General features: G+C 58.7%; 1 protein-coding gene across 2 annotated transcripts in view; it reads left to right on the top strand.

Annotated features, from left to right (window-relative positions):
- The first annotated feature begins 446 nt into the window (after positions 1 to 446).
- BICD2 (BICD cargo adaptor 2) overlaps positions 447 to 19,426 on the top strand; it is a 50,220-nt gene continuing 31,240 nt past the window's right edge. The window contains exon 1 of one of the 2 annotated variants that reach the window (XM_070590556.1): positions 447 to 828. In XM_070590556.1, coding sequence (XP_070446657.1) covers positions 589 to 828 — 240 coding nt within the window. In that variant the 5' untranslated portion in view covers positions 447 to 588. The remainder of the gene's footprint in view (positions 829 to 19,426) is intronic. The other variant, XM_070590555.1, reaches the window with a different exon arrangement.

Genomic DNA, 19,426 nt, shown 5'->3' on the forward strand with positions numbered 1-19,426 from the left:
ACGCGAGTGCGCCGCGCGTCTCCGCCAGCAGCCCGCCCCGTCGGCGTGCAGTCCCAGCCCCGCCCCGCCCCGCCCCGCCCCGCCCCGCCGGCCCCCGGCCCCCTGACGCTCGGGAGCTCCACGAGGGGAGCGCGGCGCAGACCCGAGTATGCCCTTAGCGGTCCAGCCGACCCACTGTCAGCCAGACCTCGCGGGCCCGGGTCGTGGGCCCCGGAAGGTACCACTGCTTCCGGCTTTGCGACGGCGGCCAATCACGGCAGGGACGGGCGGGCGCGGGGCACCACGGGCCTTGTAGTTCGGCGCGCGGGAGGGACTACAGCCCCCACAATGCCCCGGGCCGCGTCGGCCGAGGCGATGGCGATGGGAGGGGCCGCCCAGCGCGGGGCGCGGGCCAATCACGGGCGCGTGCGGGGCACGGCGGGCCGTGCAGTCGCGCGGACGGGACCACTGCCCCCAGAGTGCCCCGCGCGGCAGGGAGCGCACTGCGGCTGCGCGGCGGCGGCCCGGGCGCCGTCGGGCTGGGCGGCGGCGGGGACGGGAGCCGGCCAGAGCCTCGGTGCGAGCGGCGCGACCCGGGCCGCGGCCACCATGTCGGCCCCGTCCGAGGAAGAGGAGTACGCGCGGCTGGTGATGGAGGCGCAGCCTGAGTGGCTGCGCGCCGAGGTGAAGCGGCTGTCGCACGAGCTGGCCGAGACCACGCGCGAGAAGATCCAGGCGGCCGAGTACGGGCTGGCGGTGCTGGAGGAGAAGCACCAGCTCAAGCTGCAGTTCGAGGAGCTCGAGGTGGACTACGAGGCCATCCGCGGCGAGATGGAGCAGCTCAAGGAGGTGAGGGGCCGGGCCAGCCGGGCCCCGACCGACCTCCGACCCCCGACCCCGACCCCGACCCCTTACAGGGCCGGGCCGACCCCCTTGCTGCGCCGAGCGGACCCCTCGCCGGGCCAGGCCGGCCAGCACCGGGCACCCGGGGTCGGCGGGCCGAGGTGTGGGGGGCGGGCGCTGGGTAGCCCGCTCTGGGGCAGGCTTCGGGGCGCGGGGTGTGTCCTCTGCGGTTTCGCCTCCCGGTGGGGATGGGGGGCGTGGGATGGATGCAGGTGACCGGCAGGGAAAGGCCAGGCGTCGGCCCCGTCACCTCCAGCAGATCCCCTCCCCTCCTGGTGCAGCTGCCTTCACCGGCTTCGGTGAGCTCCCTGAGGCCGGGAGGGGGCTCGCTTTGCCTGTGGCCATCCCGGCTGGCTGGGGTCCCCCAGTCCCCTCTCCCGGCTCAGCGCTCACCTGGGCGCCCTTCCCACAACCATCATTACTTGTCTGGGATCCGTGCTTCTCCCGCCCTCTTCCTGTCCCAGCCGCTCTCCCAGGCCTTTCCCTGCGTTTGGGTGACAGGTCTGGGGGTGTTCGTCAGGAGGGAGCCTTGTGTGGTTTCCACTCCGCGATGAGGAGGTTCGACCCGGGGCTGCTTGAGAGCATGGCAGGGGAGAGCTGGGCAGGCCTTCCTGAAGGAGTTCTCCTGGGTGATTTAAACATTGTTTTTCTCTCAGTCTTCCTGACTCCCCAGCCCTGCTGTAGGGGGTGGGGAAGGAGAAGTGGGTTTCTGGGTGGAACACCCAGGTTTGGACCCTGGCCCTGCCCCTGGTGATGTGGCTGTGGGCAGGGGCCTTAGCTTCTCTCTGTGCAACATTGCTCACCCAGAAAGGGTTGGTCTCAGGGTCGTGTATTTGAAAAGGCCGGGTATGGTGTCAGGCATTTGACCTGTGTGTTTCTGTGACAGCAGGCTGCTCCCCCACCTGGCTCTTCCCTTGTCCAGGTGGGCTCTTGGCCCTTGGTCTCAGGATCCACCCTTCTTGCTGGTTCCTCACCTGTCCACCTCCTGGCAACTCCGCTCCTAGTGGCCTTGGGCAGGTGTGTGGACTGTTCAGAGCCTCCATGCCTCACTGGGGGACCAGTAGGAGCCTTTTCTGACAGTGAAGAGGAGAGAATGAATTAATCCACATAGGTGCTTAAGTCCTTGCCTGGCGAGCAGGTGCACGGTTAGCAGCAGTAAACGACTGACTGGGGGCGTGGGGTCGGGGGTGGCAAGTGGTGGGTCATCCGACCCATGGTCCTGTCCTCTGTTAGCAGGTATCGGTGCCTCCTCTGAGCCAGGCTCTGCTGGCATTGGATCTATAAGCGGGGTGGGGGGGATGCACCCACCGCAGAGGGAGGCCAGGGAGCTGTGAGAATGTGGAATAGGAGTGCCCTCACCCCATTCTGATCTTCTGGAATGGGCCTCACCTCTCCGCAGCTCAGAGGCAGGCTGGGCTCTTGTCCTCCCTTCAGAGTTTGTCCCGAGCGCCTCTGGCAGCGCGCACAGTTCCCTTCTGCGTTCACAAGCTGACATCCATGTGTGCTGTAAGAACGGACTATTGTAGATGGGGCTAGTTCTAGCTTAGGGATCTTTCACTTGTCAGCTCTTCACTATCAAAGACACAAACGTTTTGGCCAACGTAAGAATCTTGGCTCAGTTTTGTGGGGTGCGTCTGGAGGGTGGGCTGCGGGAACCAGGAGGAAGGGAGACCTGCATTCTCTGCCGGTGCTCTCCAGGCAGCTGAGTGCTTAGCTTGATGTCACCTCTTGGCTCCCATCCGCACTGGCCACATGGCCTTGGACATGATGCCCCACAGTGCTGAGCCTCAGTCTCCCCTGTTGTGGGTGAGATGAGAACAGTTCAGCTGGAGGTCCCAGCAGAAGCTAGAGGAAGGTGCGTCTGTCTCAGTGGATCCTGCCGGAAAGCTTGCACCAGTTCACTCGCAGCTGTGCCAGCTCGGGCTCTTACCAATGTTTAATTTTGGCTAGTGTCATGCTTGAAGATATTAATCTTTATTTTAAAAACGCAGACTTATGGGGACAATATTCGTTGGGTCTTTGTTTTCACCTCTAGAGATGTGGATTGTTTTTATTCTTAAACTTTACTTCTTGAGCTGAAGTGGGTTCCGTTACTTAGAAATGATGCTGCGCACGGAGGAGCTTCTGCTTCTCCCAGTGTGTGCAGATAATGCCGTCTCAGAGGGAGGGACACTGGCTGGCTGGTCCCGGGTGAGTGGGTTCGAGCTGCGGAAGGTCCTGTGGTGGGCTGGTGTGTGGTGGAGCTGGCCCTGCAGCCCTTCTCCCTCGGTGAATGTGTTTGTGGCCCTGTCCGGGTCCTGCTAATACAATGGTGTGTATTTGGGGGGCACCCACTGGCCCATTTTGCCTAATTACTTTGCTGGTGATCAAACCTGGCTTAATAAGGCCCCCCATCTGTCCCAGGTCCCACTGTTCCTGCTCTCCGCCATAGTGGGGAAGACAATCTGACAGGTTTTAGTCAACCATGTAGTATTTCCTGTCCTGAGTGGCCGTGGGATGCCCCACTCTTTGTCCTCAGCTGTACCTTCAGTGGGGCAGGTGTGCTGGGTGGGCAGCTCCTACCTGCAGGGGAGTGGGTGGTTTCTGTGGGGACATGACGGGTGGAGGGCAGGCCAGGGGCAGGGTCCTGGTGCACTCTCAGCCCCACCCTCGCTGGGCTCCCAGAGAGAGCAGGAAGACCAGGTCTGGACACCCTTGTTGCTGTTGGTGCCACCTCAGGCACTGGTCTGTGCAGTGCGCTTCCATCCTGGGGAAGCAGTGGATGGAGTTTGTTGAGCTGAGGCAGCGTAGGCTGGGCACGGCCGGCCCACGGCCAGTGCTTCCTGATTCAGCGTCAGCAGTGCCTTCCCTCCCCCTCGCTCAGGCCTGCATCCCCTCCCTACTGTCCCCACAGTCACCTGGGCTCTGCTCCTTGTCCTAGTGTGGTCTGGAGCAGCCCTTGTCTGTCCCACTGCCTTCACTGCGCTCACCCAGCTCCTGAAGCCCTGCCTGCCCTTCAAGCCTGGACGCTTCTGGGAACCTTCTCTGCCACCTCGGGACTTGTCTGAGCCCAGCTCCTGGATGTCCCTCCCATCCTGCAGGCTCAGCAGCTGCATGAAGTGGGGGAGTGGGGGTGGTCAGGGCTGGTGGGAGCGGCTACTCTGTTCTCTCTGCTCCTCCCGCCCGCCCTCCCATCCGTCTTGTAGTCTCCTCTCCCAGAGGATGGGGAAGCAGAGCTGCAGGGAGGGAATGACTGAGGAAGGCCGAGAGCCCAGACGAGTTAGAAGGGTCCTCAGTACTAGTTTCCATCCGAGTCCTTGTGTGGAAGTCACGCCCATTTAGTCCTACAGCCTCTCCCCTGTGGGTGAGCTGCTCCTGTTGTACCTCCCCATGCCTGCTGACCCTGCAGTCCCCACACCAGCCCTTGGGGTCACCGTCCCACCTGCTCTTGCAGGCGAGGCACCTCACTCTTGTCTTTTCTTTCCTTTTGCTTTTTTAAAAAATTGGCCGCATGCTGCCTTCTGCTGACGCAAACCTAGCTCTTGCATGGCTGGGTGTTGCCGCCCTCTAGTTCACCTGTCAGCCCAGTCTTTGTTGTGCCTACTCTGCCTGCCTCGGGGCTCGTGGTCCCTGTCCAGTGTGTCCTGACTGTGATGCTGGGAGGTGCCCAGCTCCGTCTGCACCAGGAGGGAGGAGCTGTCAGGTCCCCGTTCCACAGGTGGGAGCGCCAGGGCTCAGTGTGAGGGCTGTGTGTCAGCAAGACGTGATGTGGCCCTGAGCGGTCCCTTCCCTGGGCCTTGGTTTCCTCCCTGAAGCCCTGGCAGTGGAGCAGTTCTCCCTCCGTGACGGCATCAGGGCAGCCGGGGACCCCAGTCTGCAGGCTCCTGTCCTCTGCTGCCTGGGCCCACTCACACTCTGTCTGGCATGCACTGCAGAGGTCTCGGCTTGTCTACCAGCCTGAGGGATTCCCTGGGTGGTCAGAGGGGATGCTGGCCCCTGGAAGGGGGCGCACCAGGCAGGCTTTCTACAGCTGTGTTCCCCCGGCCCTGCCTGCTGTCACCCCGTCGCCTGGCGCAGAGGCTGGGAATGTGGACATTCCACTCACTCGGGCGGGGCAGCCTCACAGTGGACGAGCAAGTCTGCGTTCTCACCAGCACCCGGTGTCTTCTGACTTTGTCCTCCTGGCCAGTGTGGTGAGGGAGAAGTGGTGTCTGGCCTGTCAGGTTTGATTGATTTCTTCTGTGAAGCAGTCTCTCCTGCTATGACACTTGTTTTGAAAATGGGAGTTTGTTCCAGAGTGGTCGACATTTGAGGGAGCAGCATGAGCACGATGAGAGTTTAGCATGTGCTTCTGTGTGACTGAGTTCCCAGGAGATGCCAGGTGAGCGCAGAACCTGCTCCTGCGACCTGCCCGCCTGCTCTCCGTCCCCTTTCGGAGGCCTGCCTCCCTCGAGACACACGCCCGGTGCCAGGCCTCGGGCCTTGTCGAGATGCAGCCTGCCTGGGTTGCAGGGTTTCTGTTTTTAAACTGGTTAACACGTGTACAGCTGTCCTGCCTTTTTTCATTGATTTTTCAAAGTAAGCTGCTTGAGAATGGTTTTAGATTTACAGGAAAACGGTAAAGATGGTTCAGAGTCCCTGTGTGCCCACCACCCTTTGCCCGTCTCTGACGTCTTCACCACTGCGGAGCGTTTGGTACAGTTGATGACTGCCAGCAATGCACATCTTAACTTGAGTCCATCCTTCCTCCTCCTCCCTGAGCTCTCCCTGCCCAGGACCCCATCCAGGCCCTGCAGGGCACTTAGTCCTCGTGGGTCCCCAGGCCCTTGCTGTTGAGTTTCTCAGGCCTCCCTTGTGTGTGGCGACTCTGACAGCCTTGAGGAGGACTGGTCAGATATTTTGTCCAGTGTCCCTCAGTTGGGATCCGTCTGATGTTTTTGTCATCATTAGACTGGGGCTATGGGTTTAGGGAGGAGGACCACGGGGTGAAGTGCCCTTCTCCTCACGCCTGTCAGGGGTCCGTGACTCATCTCTGTTGATGCTGACCTTGGCATTGATCCCCCAGCTGACGTGTCAGTTGGGCGCCTCCACTGTCAAGGTGCTCCCCCCTTGAAACTGCACAGCCCCCACCCAAGGAGTAGGGAGTATGCTCCCCTCCTCGAGGGGAAGAATCTACATACATTACTTGGAATTTTTCTGCATGGGAGGCTTGTCTCTTCCCCTTTATTTATTTGTTCATCCATTCATTTATATTGGTACAGACTCATGGGTGTTTATTTTATGTTTGGACTATGATCTAATGCTGCTTTATTTCCTTGCTCAACTTGTTCCAGCTATGGCCCCTGGCAGCTCTTCCATTTGGCTGCTCTGCCTTTTGACATACCATCGTTGTGATTGTTTCCCTCCTTCTGTCCTTCCTTTCCTTCCTCCCTCCCTCCTGTCCTTTCTTCCCTCCTTCCTACCTCCCTCCCTCCTTTCCCTCTTTCCTTCCTTCCTCTGTCCCTCCCTCCCTGCTTTACCCTCCTCCCTCCCACCTTCCCTCTTCCTTCTGTCCTTTCTTCCCTCCTTCCTTCCTTCCCTCCCTCCTTCCTTCCTTCTGTCTCTTTCCCTTCTTCCTTCCTGCCCTCCCTCCCTCTTCCTCTCCTTCCTTCCCTCCCTCCCTCCTTCCTTCCTTCCTTCCCATGTTCCCTCCCTCCCTTTCGTTTTGAGCACTACAAGATGCTCCAGGCTCATCCTGTGTGTTTCCTGCCCCTGGAATCAGCTGTTTCTTCAAGGAGCCCTGGTTCCCTTATCGGAGAAAGGTGTTAGAAGCCAAGACATGGGTGCTGGGTGTGCTCATTGCTGCTGGGCCCTCTTGGCTGACAGAGCCAGGAGACAGATGTGTGTACACTGGCACAAATTTACACACACATCTATGAACAGTTCAGATGCAGCCACCTGTGTGTATGCTAAGCTCAGCATGAGTTCACACTGATGTCTCCAGCTGTGTCCCCTCCCCACATGGATCGATCCCTCTGCCTCCCCTTGCTCATCTGTAACCTCCGTCCACCAGTGAGACACCTGGCTCCCCAACAGCCACAGTCACATGACCGCCTTGTCCAGCACACCTCACAGTGGAGTCAGAAGTGCTGATCTGTACCTCCTTGGGAAATAGTCTGTCAATTAGAGCACAGTGCTTATGTGCAGTTCCTTTTGCCTTTGGTCTTATCCATGCTGCTCGTTTCCCAATAAGTTACTTAAGAAGCACCTTGTTCCCCATCCCTTCAGTGAGGTGGTTTCATCCGTTTGTAAAACAGTTAGATTGTTTTCCCACATTCTGTATTCCGTTCTGAGATCCACTGGCCTCCTAAATGATTTTTTAAAATTTGCATACATTAAGGTTCACTCTTTGTGCTGTTATCTGGGTTTTGAGAAATGCATAGTGTCGTTTGTCTACCATTACAGTGTCATACGGAATAGTTTCACTGCCTCAGAAAACCCCCCTGTGCGTCACCTGTTCACCCCCTGCCCTGCCCCACGAACCCCGGCAACTGCTGCCTTGCTGCCCCCGTAGCTGCGCCTTTCTAGAATGTTGTGTGACTGGAGAATGTTGCGTGACTGGAGTCATACACCGTGCAGCCTTTCTGATTGGCTTCTTTCATTTAGAAATAGCATTTAAGATTCATCCATGGTTTTCTGTGGTTTGATAGCTCTATTTTTTCTTAAATCACAGAATGATACTTCATTCTCTGGCTGTACCACAGTTTATTCAAACTGGGCATCTTGGTTGCTTCTAGTTTTGGATGATTATGAACAAAGCTACTGTCAACATCCATGTGCAAGTGTTTGTGTGGATGTAAGTTTTCACCCATCTGGGCAGACACCAAAAGTCACGATCGCTGGATCATAGGGTGAGAGTGGGTTTAGTTGTATAAACACCGCCAAACCTTGTCTTCCACAGCCTCTGCGCCGCTCTGCCTGCCCACCAGCTGCAAGGAGAGTCCTGCTGCTCCACGTCCTCGGCAGCACTTGGTGGTGCTGGTGCTCTGGATGTTGCCATTCTAGTTGGTGTGGTGGCCTCTCATTGTGCTTTAATTTGCAGTTCCCTCATGACACATGACATGGAGCATCTTTTCACGTGCTTATTTGCTGTTTGTATGTCTTCTTTGGTGAGGTGTCTGTTCTGATCTTTTGCTCATTTTGAAATTGAGTTGGTTTGTTTTTTATTGTTGAGTGTTAGGAGTTCTTGGTCTATTTTGGACACAAGTCTTGTTCTGCAGATATCTTCTCCCGGTCTCTGGCTTGTCTTTTCATTCTCACAGTGTTTTTCAGAGCAGAATTTTTACTTTTTTTTTAAGGAAGATTAGCCCTGAGCTAACTACTGCCAATCCTCCTCTTTTTTCTGAGGAAGACTGGCCCTGAGCTAACATCCATGCCCATTTTCCTCTACTTTATACACGGGATGCCTACCACAGCATGGCTTTTGCCAAGTGGTGCCGTGTCTGCACCCAGGATCCAAACCAGCAAACCCTGGTCCGCCAAGAAGCAGAATGTGTGAACTTAACCACTGTGCCGGCCCCAGAATTTTTACTTTTAATGCCACTTTGCTTTCATAGATCATGTTTTTGGTGTTAAGATCTTCATCACCAAACCCAAGGTCACATAGCTTCTTCTGTGTTTTTGTCTACAAATTGTAAGTTTTGCATTTAACATTTAGGTCTGTGGTTCATTTCTAGCTAGTTTTTGTGAAAGGTCTAGGGTCTGTGTCCGGATTCACTTTTTTGCATGTGGATGTCTGGTTGTTCCAGCACCAGCTGTTGAAGAGGCTATCCTTTTTCTATGAAATTGCTTTTTGCTCTGTTGTCAAAAATCAGTTGGTCGTGTGTGTGCTCGCCTACTGGGCGCTCTCTCCTGGCCCGTTGATCCATGCGGTTATCCTTTTGCCAGTACCCCGCTGTCCTGATCGTGTGTTCTGGTTTTATTGGGTTTCTCTCATTTTACGTGTCACTGATAAGTCTTTCCCTTAGGCCCTGTGGTTTGTGTTGTGTGGTCTGCACTCCTGAGCAGGGTTTGCTGGCTGGGTCTTCAGCCTGGGACTGGCGGGGCTGATCATGGTCACCATCAGTCAGGGAGAGTCCCTTTTTTTTAACCTTGAGAAGTAATAGAATGCACATGGTTGAAAAGAAAAGTCACTGGTCGAGTTGGTTAGATTCTTGACAAAAGAAGAGTGTGCTCCTTCTGTGTCTTTGTGCCCTGTGCTTTCAGGAGGTCCCTGGGACTTCCATCTGGGCTCAGCCTGTCGGTGTCGGCTTGGCTCCTGGTGAACCTCCTGGTGAGCTGCTAGCTTCCTGGCCTTGTGCATTTGACCCAGGCAGCAGTCAGGGGAGGGTGTGGAGATGGCCACTGGTCAGACTTGCGATCAGCTCCCGCTCGGGCGTTCACTAGCTGCTTGCCCTGTGGGTCCCTCCGAAAGTGTGACATATGTGCCCCATTTGGTGTCGGGTGCCTCCACTGTCGTTTCAGGTGCCCGCCACCCTTGGGAGACCCTTTCTGCCCTGCCGTGCCCCGTTCTGGCCCCTCCTGGGGCGCTCGGGTTGGACTCCATCCCAGAGACGCCTGCTCTCTTCTTCACTGGCCTCGGGACGGGTCTGCAGGACTCACTGGATCTGTGGTCGGTGTGGGTGTGCTCCAGATGCCAGGCTGGGGAGGCGGGGTCTCCGCAGGCTTTGCTGCCACGCACACCTCCTCCCCTGTTCTCTCTGGGTATCCATGTCTCTCGCCTCCACTGTGGAGGCTCTCTGTGCCTGCGCCGGCTGAGTCTAGAATGCCTTCTGTTTTCAGGACCCAGGTGGGACAGTGAGGCTGGGAGCTGGAGTGCGCCTGGGCCAGAAGCACTTTCCTTGGCTGTGGTTTGCTGGGCGGCTGCTGCGACTTGGAGCGGTACTGCAGCTGTGTGGGCTGCAATATGGCCCTGGGCTTCTGCACAAGCCAGTGCCCAGGATGAGTTAGGAGCAGCGCATGGTGAGCCCCCGTGCCTGCGCTGGGACAGAGTGGACATGTGCATACGTGCCTGTGTGCGTACGTCTGCATGCACGTGTGGCAGTCAAAGACAGCACAGGAAGGATCCCGCAGGCCTCACTCCTCCAGGTGACCTCGGTGTGTAGGAGGAAGGGAGAGGCTGGGAGACCAGACGCCTGGCTTCAACAGAGGGTCCAGGCTGTCCTGCCCTGATCCTCAAGTTCTCACCTCTTTTCATGGGCATAGCAGAGTCCTCAGTTCCTCGGGATGTGGGAACCTCTCTTGGTCCCTTGGGCACCCTGCTGGGGTGACTGACGGAATGTCAGATGTAGGGGCACTCCGCCCCTGAGACCCTTTCTCTCACCTTGGCTGCAGCTGCTGACAGGCCCGTCTGCCTTCAGAGCCTCTCTGGGCAGAGGTGAGCATCATGTCAGCATCGCAGCCCACGCCCACCTCTCCACAGGCTCCACTCTCATCCCCAAAGCTGCAAATTCCGAGTCCTTACAGGGACATGGCCTGACTTAGAGTCTCGGGCCACTTGCTGACTGTGAGGCTAGCTGAGTGTCCCTTCCCAGAACGGGCCTGGTGAGTGTGGAGACGTGCTGAGGTGGGAGGTGACATGAGAGCTCCTGGGCTGCTCTTGTGGCATTGCCACCATGGCGTCTTTCTGACAGCTGTGCCTGCCGAGCCATCCTCCGTGGCCTGGGACAGACGGGCAGGCAGCTGCCCCTGCTGCCCTCACTGCAGCCGTTGAATGGAGGTTTGTGTCTGGAAGCCAGCTGCTGTGGAAGACAGGCTTGTCCACAGGCCCCAGGCATGGCCTCTGTGTCCCTGGGCAGAAGAGCCGGGGCTTGTGGGGACCACCACCAGCCCCAGGGCTTCGCTGGCCAGCAGCCTGTCTGCTGACCCTGAGCAATCAGCGTGTAATCTCCTCTAAACGGGGCCGATGCTGGCTAAATCCCTCCCGCCCAGGAGCGGATCCCAGTCTCTAAAGGCAGCTTAGTGCTTGGACACAGCCCAGGCTGGCTGGGGAGCTCGGCGGGCGATGGGACGAGCGTGAGCAGATGGACGGCGGGGCCACGACAACCACCGCAGCCCACTCTATCCCTGTGTGGGCGCTGGCCCTCAGGTCCTTTCTTCTGACCCTCATGGGAAACTGAGGCTGGAAGCCACATGTGGGCAGGGCAGCCTGTGGAGGACAGATGGCAGGCACTTGCCCCTCCTGGGCCTGGGAGGGGGTCTGGGTGGGGTGGGCTCTTGGCGTGCTGGGCTGACGGATGAGGGTTGTCCGCTGGGCACAGTGTGTGCAGGTGTGCCTGCAGCCTCTGTCCTGCCCCTTGGCCCCAGGAGGTCCCGCCCTCTCCTGCAGCCTTCCCGGCTCCTCCCTGCTGCCCCTCTGCCAGGTGAGGCTGTCAGGGATCCTTGAGTCAGCTCAACCCCTTCCCCAGCACACATCACCCACCTTGGGACACCCCAGCTCTGGGAAGCACCTGGCTACAGAGAAGAAAAGTGGTTTTGGAGTGAGAAGCCCTGTGGTACCACGCGGGTAAATCCTCTGGCCTTCCTGAGCCCATCTGCTCACCTGTGAAACAAGAATGATAAAGATTTCCAGTTTGCAGGCTGTCCTGAGGGTCACATGAGAGTCATGCCCACTTCTGTCTCCTTAGGGTGGTAGCTGGCCTTCCAGGGTGCCTTGAAAATGCCTGCGGGCCTGAGTCAGACCCCCCTCCAGTCCCCCTCCCGCTCAGGAGACTCACTGAGGGGGATGGGAGCCCCCCTAGGTGGGAGTGGATGGGAAGAACCGGCTGAGGGTGGTGAGCTGAGGTCTCAGGGAGTGTTCCCGGTGGTCCCTTTGGGTGATTGGTGGGTGCATGAGGGCCTGGCTAGGAGACGGGTCTCTTCTAGTTTCTGAGCTGACTTGGGTTCCGTGGAAGTGTGTGTGGAGCCAGTGTGGGACATGACATCTCCTGAGGTCCCCCAGGAGCTTTCAGAAATCCCGCAGCATGGGCCACACTCAGACTCATCGAGTCAGGAGTGTCACGCTCCTGGAAGGGTGCCAGTGGGAAGAGGAGTTGGGGCCCCGCCCTTCTGCTGCAGCTTACTTGTGGGGTCTGAGCCTTCCCTGCCACGTGCGTGGAGCGTCACTCTGCTTGCGTCTGCACGGTTGTAGGATTTATCCACATCTCTCCACCTTGTTCCACAGTTGGGACCTAGGAGTACTGCCGGCCCCTGTGCATGAGCTGATCGGAGAGCCCCCCCGTGTCTGTGGACAGGTTGGGGACCACCAGCTGCCCTGGACTGGGCCTGGAGAGGACCCCTCTCTGGAGGTGTTGTGAGCTGAGGCAGACCAAGGTAGATGGGGAGCCTGGGAGCCATTCTTGCTGCTGAGTCACTGGGGCTGTGTCCCCTGCCACCGGTGGAAGAGGGATAACGAGGAGACACCTACAGGGCCTGTCCCCAGCTCCCCAGCAGACCCCCCAGCACCTGTCCATTCATTGGACCTGCTGTCCTTGTTCACCCACTCGTAATGTGGGCCTGTCACCCCACACCATCCTGTGGTGTCCCCATGTCCTCCCGGTCTTCCAGTCTGTCCACAGGTGTTTACTGAGTGCCTGTTGCTTGCCAGGTGTGGGCTTGCCCACTCCAGCTCTGCACCCCAGAGAAAACGCAGACTCAGTGCCAGGCAGAGGGTGCCTGGTGCACCAGTGCTGGCGTTCCCCCACACCAGGCCCACCCCTGTGTGAGAAGCCGCCTTGCCCCACTGCCCTGGCCCATACCGTGTGTCTGGGGGTTCTGGCCCTGCCTCCCGCACCCGCTCCCTGTGTCTGAACTGGAGTGATAGTGCACCAGCCAGAGTGTGGCGTTGGACGCGGGGAATTCTGCAGGGAAGGAGGCAGCTCCGGGTAGCCCCTGGCGTGTCTCCTGCCTGCCACCTGCTGTCCCCCAGACTGGCCACCCTGAGCTCCTCTGGCAGTGGCGGGCTGCGTTTTTCAGGCCGCCTCTGACCTCAAGGTCAGATGCTTCTGGAGCAACTCTGACTGCTTCCCAGATGACTTTGTCTTCTAAGTGGCTCTCGTTTTCAACACTGCAGCATCATTTACCTGTCAGAAGATGCAGAGTTGTCTGCGCTCTTGTGGCTACCCCGCGGTGAGGGTCTCCCACACATGCCTCCCAGCCCGGGCAGCCCTGCGGCCCTCCTGCCGTGGTCAGGCTCTGCTCCAGACTTCCGGGTTGGTGGGCTGCCCCAGCTGGCCTTTGTGTCTGCACCTCCAAGGGGTGTCAAAGTTGTGCGTGTCGGCAGTCACCTTCTCTCTGAGTGGCCTGCGAGTCGTGGTGGCTGAGTCACCAACACCTCCCCTTGGAGGACAGCAGGTCACTGGGTCTGGTGCTTGGGAGCACGGCCGCTGTGCACACCCGTGCACAAGGCCCTGTGGCCCTGGCTCTCACCTCTCTCAGTGACACACGCGAGCGGACCCGTCTCCCCTTGTCCAGGACGGACATGCACAGACGGCCACCTGGTCCCCTGGTGAGAAGGCCAGGCCCTTCACGGGCTCTGCCGCCTCAGTCCCCCAGCGCTGAGGGCGGCCGGGCCGTGCCAGGATGGAGACAATCTCCCTGAGTCCTGTGAAGTAGGGCCGGGGACTAGCATGACCAGCCTCAGCCAGATCTGGGGATTAACAGGCACTGCCCCAGTCAGCCAGAACATTCTAGATTCCAGGGCCCGAGACCTGGAGACCCAGAGATGGAGGGGCCAACTGGCAGGTGTGCCTGCACTTGTAACCATGTTTCTGGCTCCCAGATGATTCTGAGGCTTGGGCAGCTGAGCAGCGGGCCACAGGCCAGGTCTTGGTTCTGCCTCTGATCCCTGCCACCTCTCCTCTACCTCTCTTGCCACCTTGCTGCTTCTGGGAGTTTGGTTGCTCCCCTGTGAAAGCAGGTCCCTCCTGTGAACAAAGCTGATGGGCTCACATTGTGACGTGCACAGACCTTGGGTTGTTCCCTCCTGGGGCCCCTCCCAGCTGCTTCATCTCCTCCCAGACCCCATCAGAGCTAGAAGGGTGCAGGGGGCCTGGAGTGTGGGGGCAGAGCTGGCCCACCGAGCAGGGGCGGGGCCGTGCGCCGGGCCTTGGAGCCGCTCCGAGTGTGGGTGCTGTGTAAGCGCCCCTCGTGCTGGGGTCTTCCCCAGGACCTCTGTGTGGATGAGTGCTGTGGATTGCTGGCTCCAGCCCTTCTCACACCCCTCTCCCCCAGCCCCATCCCATCTGAAGTGAGTTCTCTCCAGCTGCCAGCAAGGCTGTGCTACTGTTTGGGGTGATTGGAGGGCTGTGGCCTGGGGTGAACCTGCAGTCCACTTCTTGCCCCGTTTCCTGCCTGAACTTTGCATTCTCGTGTCAGGTTTTTGCTGAAGTGCATTTATGGAAAGTTGATCTTTCATCATGTCTCTGATACCTTCAGTTTCGTATGTAGTGAGTAATTGGGCTCCCTGGGGCACATTGTAATTCAGACCTGGGGCACATTGGGTCTGGGTTCTGTGAGTCTCGGGACGGATTCTGTGCAGTAGAGCACAGACATCAGGTGTGCCTGCGCCCCACCTGGGCACACCCGCTCATCTGCCGCTTGTCCTCTGAGCATCTGTCTGTCTAGTGCTGTGCATTTGGATAGCATTTCAGATACTGGGTCCTTATTGTTGGGTGGCTTCGGATGTTTTTTATAATGGTTTGATTCTATTTCAATATTCGGTTTGAGAAACCACTTTGTTTACTTTTTATTGAGATATAATTTACTTTCCGTTTATGTTTAAACCCTATTTATAGTAGTTTTGATAATTGTCATATTGCACTGTTTTTTTTTTTATTAAAATGAGCTTTTGTTGGAGTGTAAGAAAATATGGGAACTACACAGATCATAGCAGTACAGCCCGAGGCCCCCCCCATAGCCCCACAGAGGGAGAGGCGGCTTGTTGTCAGTGTCCCAGGACTGCCCTCTGATGCTGGTGTGGGGGTGATGTCTGGTTCTGCCCCTTAGCTCTGGCTTGCTTGTCATCGCCTGCTCGAGGCAGCCCCACAGTGCTCGGGTGTGTGTCACTTGGCGTTTGTGTCATGAGGTGCTGTTGCCTGAGTGCACAGATTGTTGGCATGTGTTTCTGGTAGGGTTCCGTGTGGACGCACAGTGCTTCCTCACTAAACAGCAACTGCAGGCTGGTTCCACTGCTCTCTGCCCTGCTGCTGCAGGCCTTCTCCAGGGAGCTGGCCCCGACTGGAGGGAGGACAGGGCTTGTTCTGCGTCCCCTCGCACCTGTCTCTGGGCCCGTCCCATATGGGTGTGTCAGAGACTAAGGGACCCTCTGTGAACTAGGACCATGACCATGTGCACTGCACAGATACCCACACTGTTCTGATGGGGTGGACAGTGAGGCTGCTGCAGAGCAGATACACCTCTCTGGGGGGCCTCAAGAACTGGCCACCCATGTTGTGAGGGGCAGCCACTCGAGGGCTCACTCTTCATGCCCTGGCACTCCTCCTCACTGGACTCGACGTGGCTTATTTCTCTTGGGGCCCAGGTCCCAACAGCTGCGTCAGCACTGGACTGGGCATTCTGCACACAGCCCAATCCGCAGCCAGGCTCCGTGAGGGGAGGGACTCACCCCGACTCACAGCCAGTTTGGGGGCCCAGGCAGCGAGCACCACAGTGCCCACACCTCCCTCCTGCCCAGTGGGTTCTGGGGCCTGCTGTGGCCGAGAAGGAAGGGGGCTTTTTGTCCAGGGCTTAGTGGCAGGTGTAAGGCCTGGTCCCCTCCTAGCCCACCTTGTGCTGCCTCTGGGCTCTTGCTGCACCTGACCCTGCACCCGGAGCACCCCATCCCTCCAGGCTCTGATCTGATGCACAAGTCCTCCCCTGCGCTGGGCTCAGGGACGGGCCCTTCCAGCCTGAACTTAACCGTGTTCCTGTAATGAGCCACAGAAAGTGAGTGCCGGGTGACGACGAGGTGCTGGCCGGTCCTGGGGTCAGCAGACTGTTGCCTTCAGGACACATGTGGTCGTCCACCTGGTCTGCTTTTGCCCATTTTTGCGGCTGTTGTCTATGGCTGCTTTCGCACAGTGATGGAGTTGAGGGTCACTGCAACAGACCCCACGCCTGTGTGATGGTTAATTTATGTGTCTCCTGGCTGGACTGAGAGACACCAGGTAGCTGGTGAAACATCGTTTTTGAGTGTGTCTGTGAGGGTGTTTCTGGAAGAGGTTAGCATCTGGTTCAGCAGGTGCCTCCCCAGTGTGGGCGGGCATCATCCAGTCTGTTGGGGCCCAAATGGACAGGAGGTGGAGGAGGTGCCAGTTCCCACACTCGCTCCTCCAGCTGGGGCGTCCGCCTTCTGCCCGTGGGCATGGGTGCTCCTGGTTCCCGGGCCTTTGGACTCCGACTGGCTGCAGCACGGGCTCTTGGGTCTCCAGCGTGCAGACAGCAGATCATGGGGCTGCCAGCCTCCGCACCTGCCTGAGCTGGTTCCTAGCATGAATCTCCTCTTAGGTGCATCTGCGTGCATCCTCTTGGTTCTGTTCCTCGGGGAGCCCTGACTAATACAGGTTCTGGTACTGAGTGTGTGGAGCTGCTTGGAGTCTCTTCTTTTTGCTTCCCTGTCCCCTCCCTCCTGTCCTTATCCCTGCCCCGGATGCCCCCTCTCACGGGGACTTTGGGCTCTTCCCCTGGGGGTGGGGCAGGGTCTAGGCCCAAGGCATTTTGGAGACCTGTATCCTGAGCACGGTGGGTTAGGGAGAGGAGGATGGGGCCTTTTGTCTCGAAGGTCCACACACTCCTGTGGGCACCAGGCTCTCAGGCTCCATCGGGTTGCTGGCCCAGTGTGGACCTCAGACCCAGCGGCCCTCTGAGCCCCAGGCCTGGCGCCCACACTCTCAAGGCAGTGGCCCAGCCTCACGCTGGCCCGCGCCAGCTTCCCCATTGAGTTGTGTTCCAGTGCACCGCCTCTGCAGAACCAAGCCTGGGCCTGATGTGGCCCGTGGGGCTGCAGTGTGCCAACCCGTGGTCTAGGAGTGCTTCTCATCAGTAGATCTGTGGAAGCCCCTTGTCCGTGACTGTTATCTCTGCTTCTCTCTCTGGATCTTAGCCTTTTTGGGGTGGTGGGGACCCAGGCCTGGCCTTGGATGGCAGAGCACAGGCTGGTGTCTGGGGCCCCCGCATGCCGCCTTCTTCCTGGGGGCATCGGGAGTCTCGGCATGTTGATACCAGTCAGCAATACCAGCTCTGGAGGCAAGAGGGGGCTGCCCGTCCACTGTGGGGGGGGGGCGGGTCCCAGCTTCGGGGGAAGCAGAGGTTTGCTTTGCTGTGTGAATGTCCTCGTGGGAACCCCACGCCTGCTAAGACCCCACCCTCACAAGGGGTCAGTGGTCGGCTCTTGTCTGCGGCCCGGCAGGCCCAGTGGGAGCTGTGGTACAGGAGCCCTGCGCTTGCTCCACCTGCGCATCCTGCTCTCCTGGCGCCTGCAGCTGAGGCCGCACCGCCCCGGGCCCCGGGTCCAAGCGGCATCGGCCCTCCTTGGGTTCTTGGGGGCCCCTCCCCCTGCTCCCTGCTTGTCTTTGTCCTTGCTCTGCCAGCAGTTCTGGGGCAGCCACTCCTGCCACGCCCCATGCACATCACCAGCACCCTCCCCTGGATTTGGGGTTCACTTGGCCTGGACCTCTGGTCCTCCCACCTGCCTCCGTGTTCTTGTTGGCATGGTCTGGGCCCAGCCTCCAGGTTCCTCCTGCCAAGACCTCCCAGTCCCCAGTGTCCCTCTGCTCCCCCTGCCTAGGGGACTGGACTGTTGGATTCAGTCAGATGATTCTTATTTGGGGACAGGCTGGGTGCGCTGTGAACAGCACTGGTCACTCTCAACGCCAGTCTGGGGGTGGCGTGGGGAGCTCGAGGAGAGGGAGGCCAGGCTCCTGGGGGAGGCCCAGACTGAGTGGGGCCAAGAGAAGAGGGTGTGTGCTGGGCCAGGGGCAGATGCCTCACAAAGCGCCCGGGACCTTCTGCTGGCATGTCTTGTGTGTCACACGCTGCTCCGTGGCACGTGGCCCCTTCCCCATGCTTGTCTCTGAAACCCTGCCCCTGGAGCCCCCGCGACGCCCCTGCCGCAGCCCCAGGTGTTTGTGCAGCGTCCACATGAGTGTGGGTGAACTTGAAGCAAGACTGGGCTGACCTCAGGCCAGGGCTCGCCGGCCGTGTCGGGGCTCGCCAGGCCTGGGCAGCTTCAGAGCCCTGGGCAGGGTGTGGGCCGAGAGCCCATGTCAGGAACAGTGTCAGCCCGCCTTCAGCTGGGGCAGCCCCTGGGGGGCATCACAAAGGCACCACCACTGCCTCGACACCCAGACGAGTGTCCCGTGGTCCAGGAGGGCATGACCCGTCTTCCCCAGAGCAGCTGGGAGGTTTGTGGGCAGGGCTGGGGTCGAGGCCCCGGCTGGATCCCCGAACTGCCGCGGGTCTTCTGGGGGCCCTCGGGGGGCACCCTGGGTGGGCACCAGCCTGGGAGTTGTGCGGTGAGGCTGGGAAGGCTGCAAGGACAGGCATACCCACAGCTAGACACCCCAGTCAGAGGGTACATGCCGCTGCTCTGAGCGCTCCCCCTGGCGGGGAGGCAGATTTCGAGGTGGACTCGAGGCACACAGGACGGCGCGAGGTAGGGGCGAGGTTGCTCTGGTCAGAAGAAATGTAGACAGGTGGGCTGAGTGGCCGGGGGCTCACCTTTCCGACCCTCAGCCTCCTGGCCTGTGAACTGGGCAGTGAGCACAAGGACAGCATCTCCTGCGTTCCCAGTCTCCAAGCCGGGAGTAGGATGCTTCAGAAACGTGCAGGTCATTGTCTTAAATGGCTTTATGGAGGCCTGAGCATCTCTGTTTAAAGGATTCAACCTGGTCAGTCTTCACATGGGCATGCACTCCTGAGGCCAACAACATGCAAGGGGACGAAGGTCTCCAGGCACCCAGGTGTCTCCTCGTCCCCATTGGTGATCTCTCCTCCCCGTCCCCAACCACTGTACATGTCTTTCCGCATTTTCTAGAGTTTTATGTAAATGGAATCATACAGCAAGTGTTGGTTTTTGTCTGGCTTTCCACGGAGCATAATTTTGAGATGTATCCATGTTAACGTGAGTATCAAAAGCTGCTCCCTTTTGATTGCTGAGTAGTATTCCACTGTTAAGCTGCACCACACTTTTTAAAAAATCCGTTTTCCTGTTGATGGTCATTGGGTTGATTTCAGTTTGTTTGGTGGTTAGAAATGCGCACATTCCTACAGCGTCTGTGTGGACATGTGCCTTCGTTTCCCTTGGGTAAATACTGAGGAGTGGGTGGCTATGCCATCCATCAGGGAGGTGCTTACCTTTTTAAGAATCTGAGAGTTCCTTCCCCATGTGGTTGTAACGTTTTACATTCCCCGCCAGCAGTGTGGGAGAGTTCCCACTGCCCCACTCTCAGGCCGGCGGCCTTGGTAGGGTCAGGCATTTTAATGCTTGGCGTCCTCCCAGCTATGGAGTGTTGTCTTGGGGAGCACTCATTTGCATTTCCGTCATCACTTC

The sequence above is a fragment of the Equus przewalskii genome, chromosome 22 (assembly GCF_037783145.1).
Source record: "Equus przewalskii isolate Varuska chromosome 22, EquPr2, whole genome shotgun sequence".
Lineage (NCBI taxonomy): Eukaryota > Metazoa > Chordata > Mammalia > Perissodactyla > Equidae > Equus > Equus przewalskii.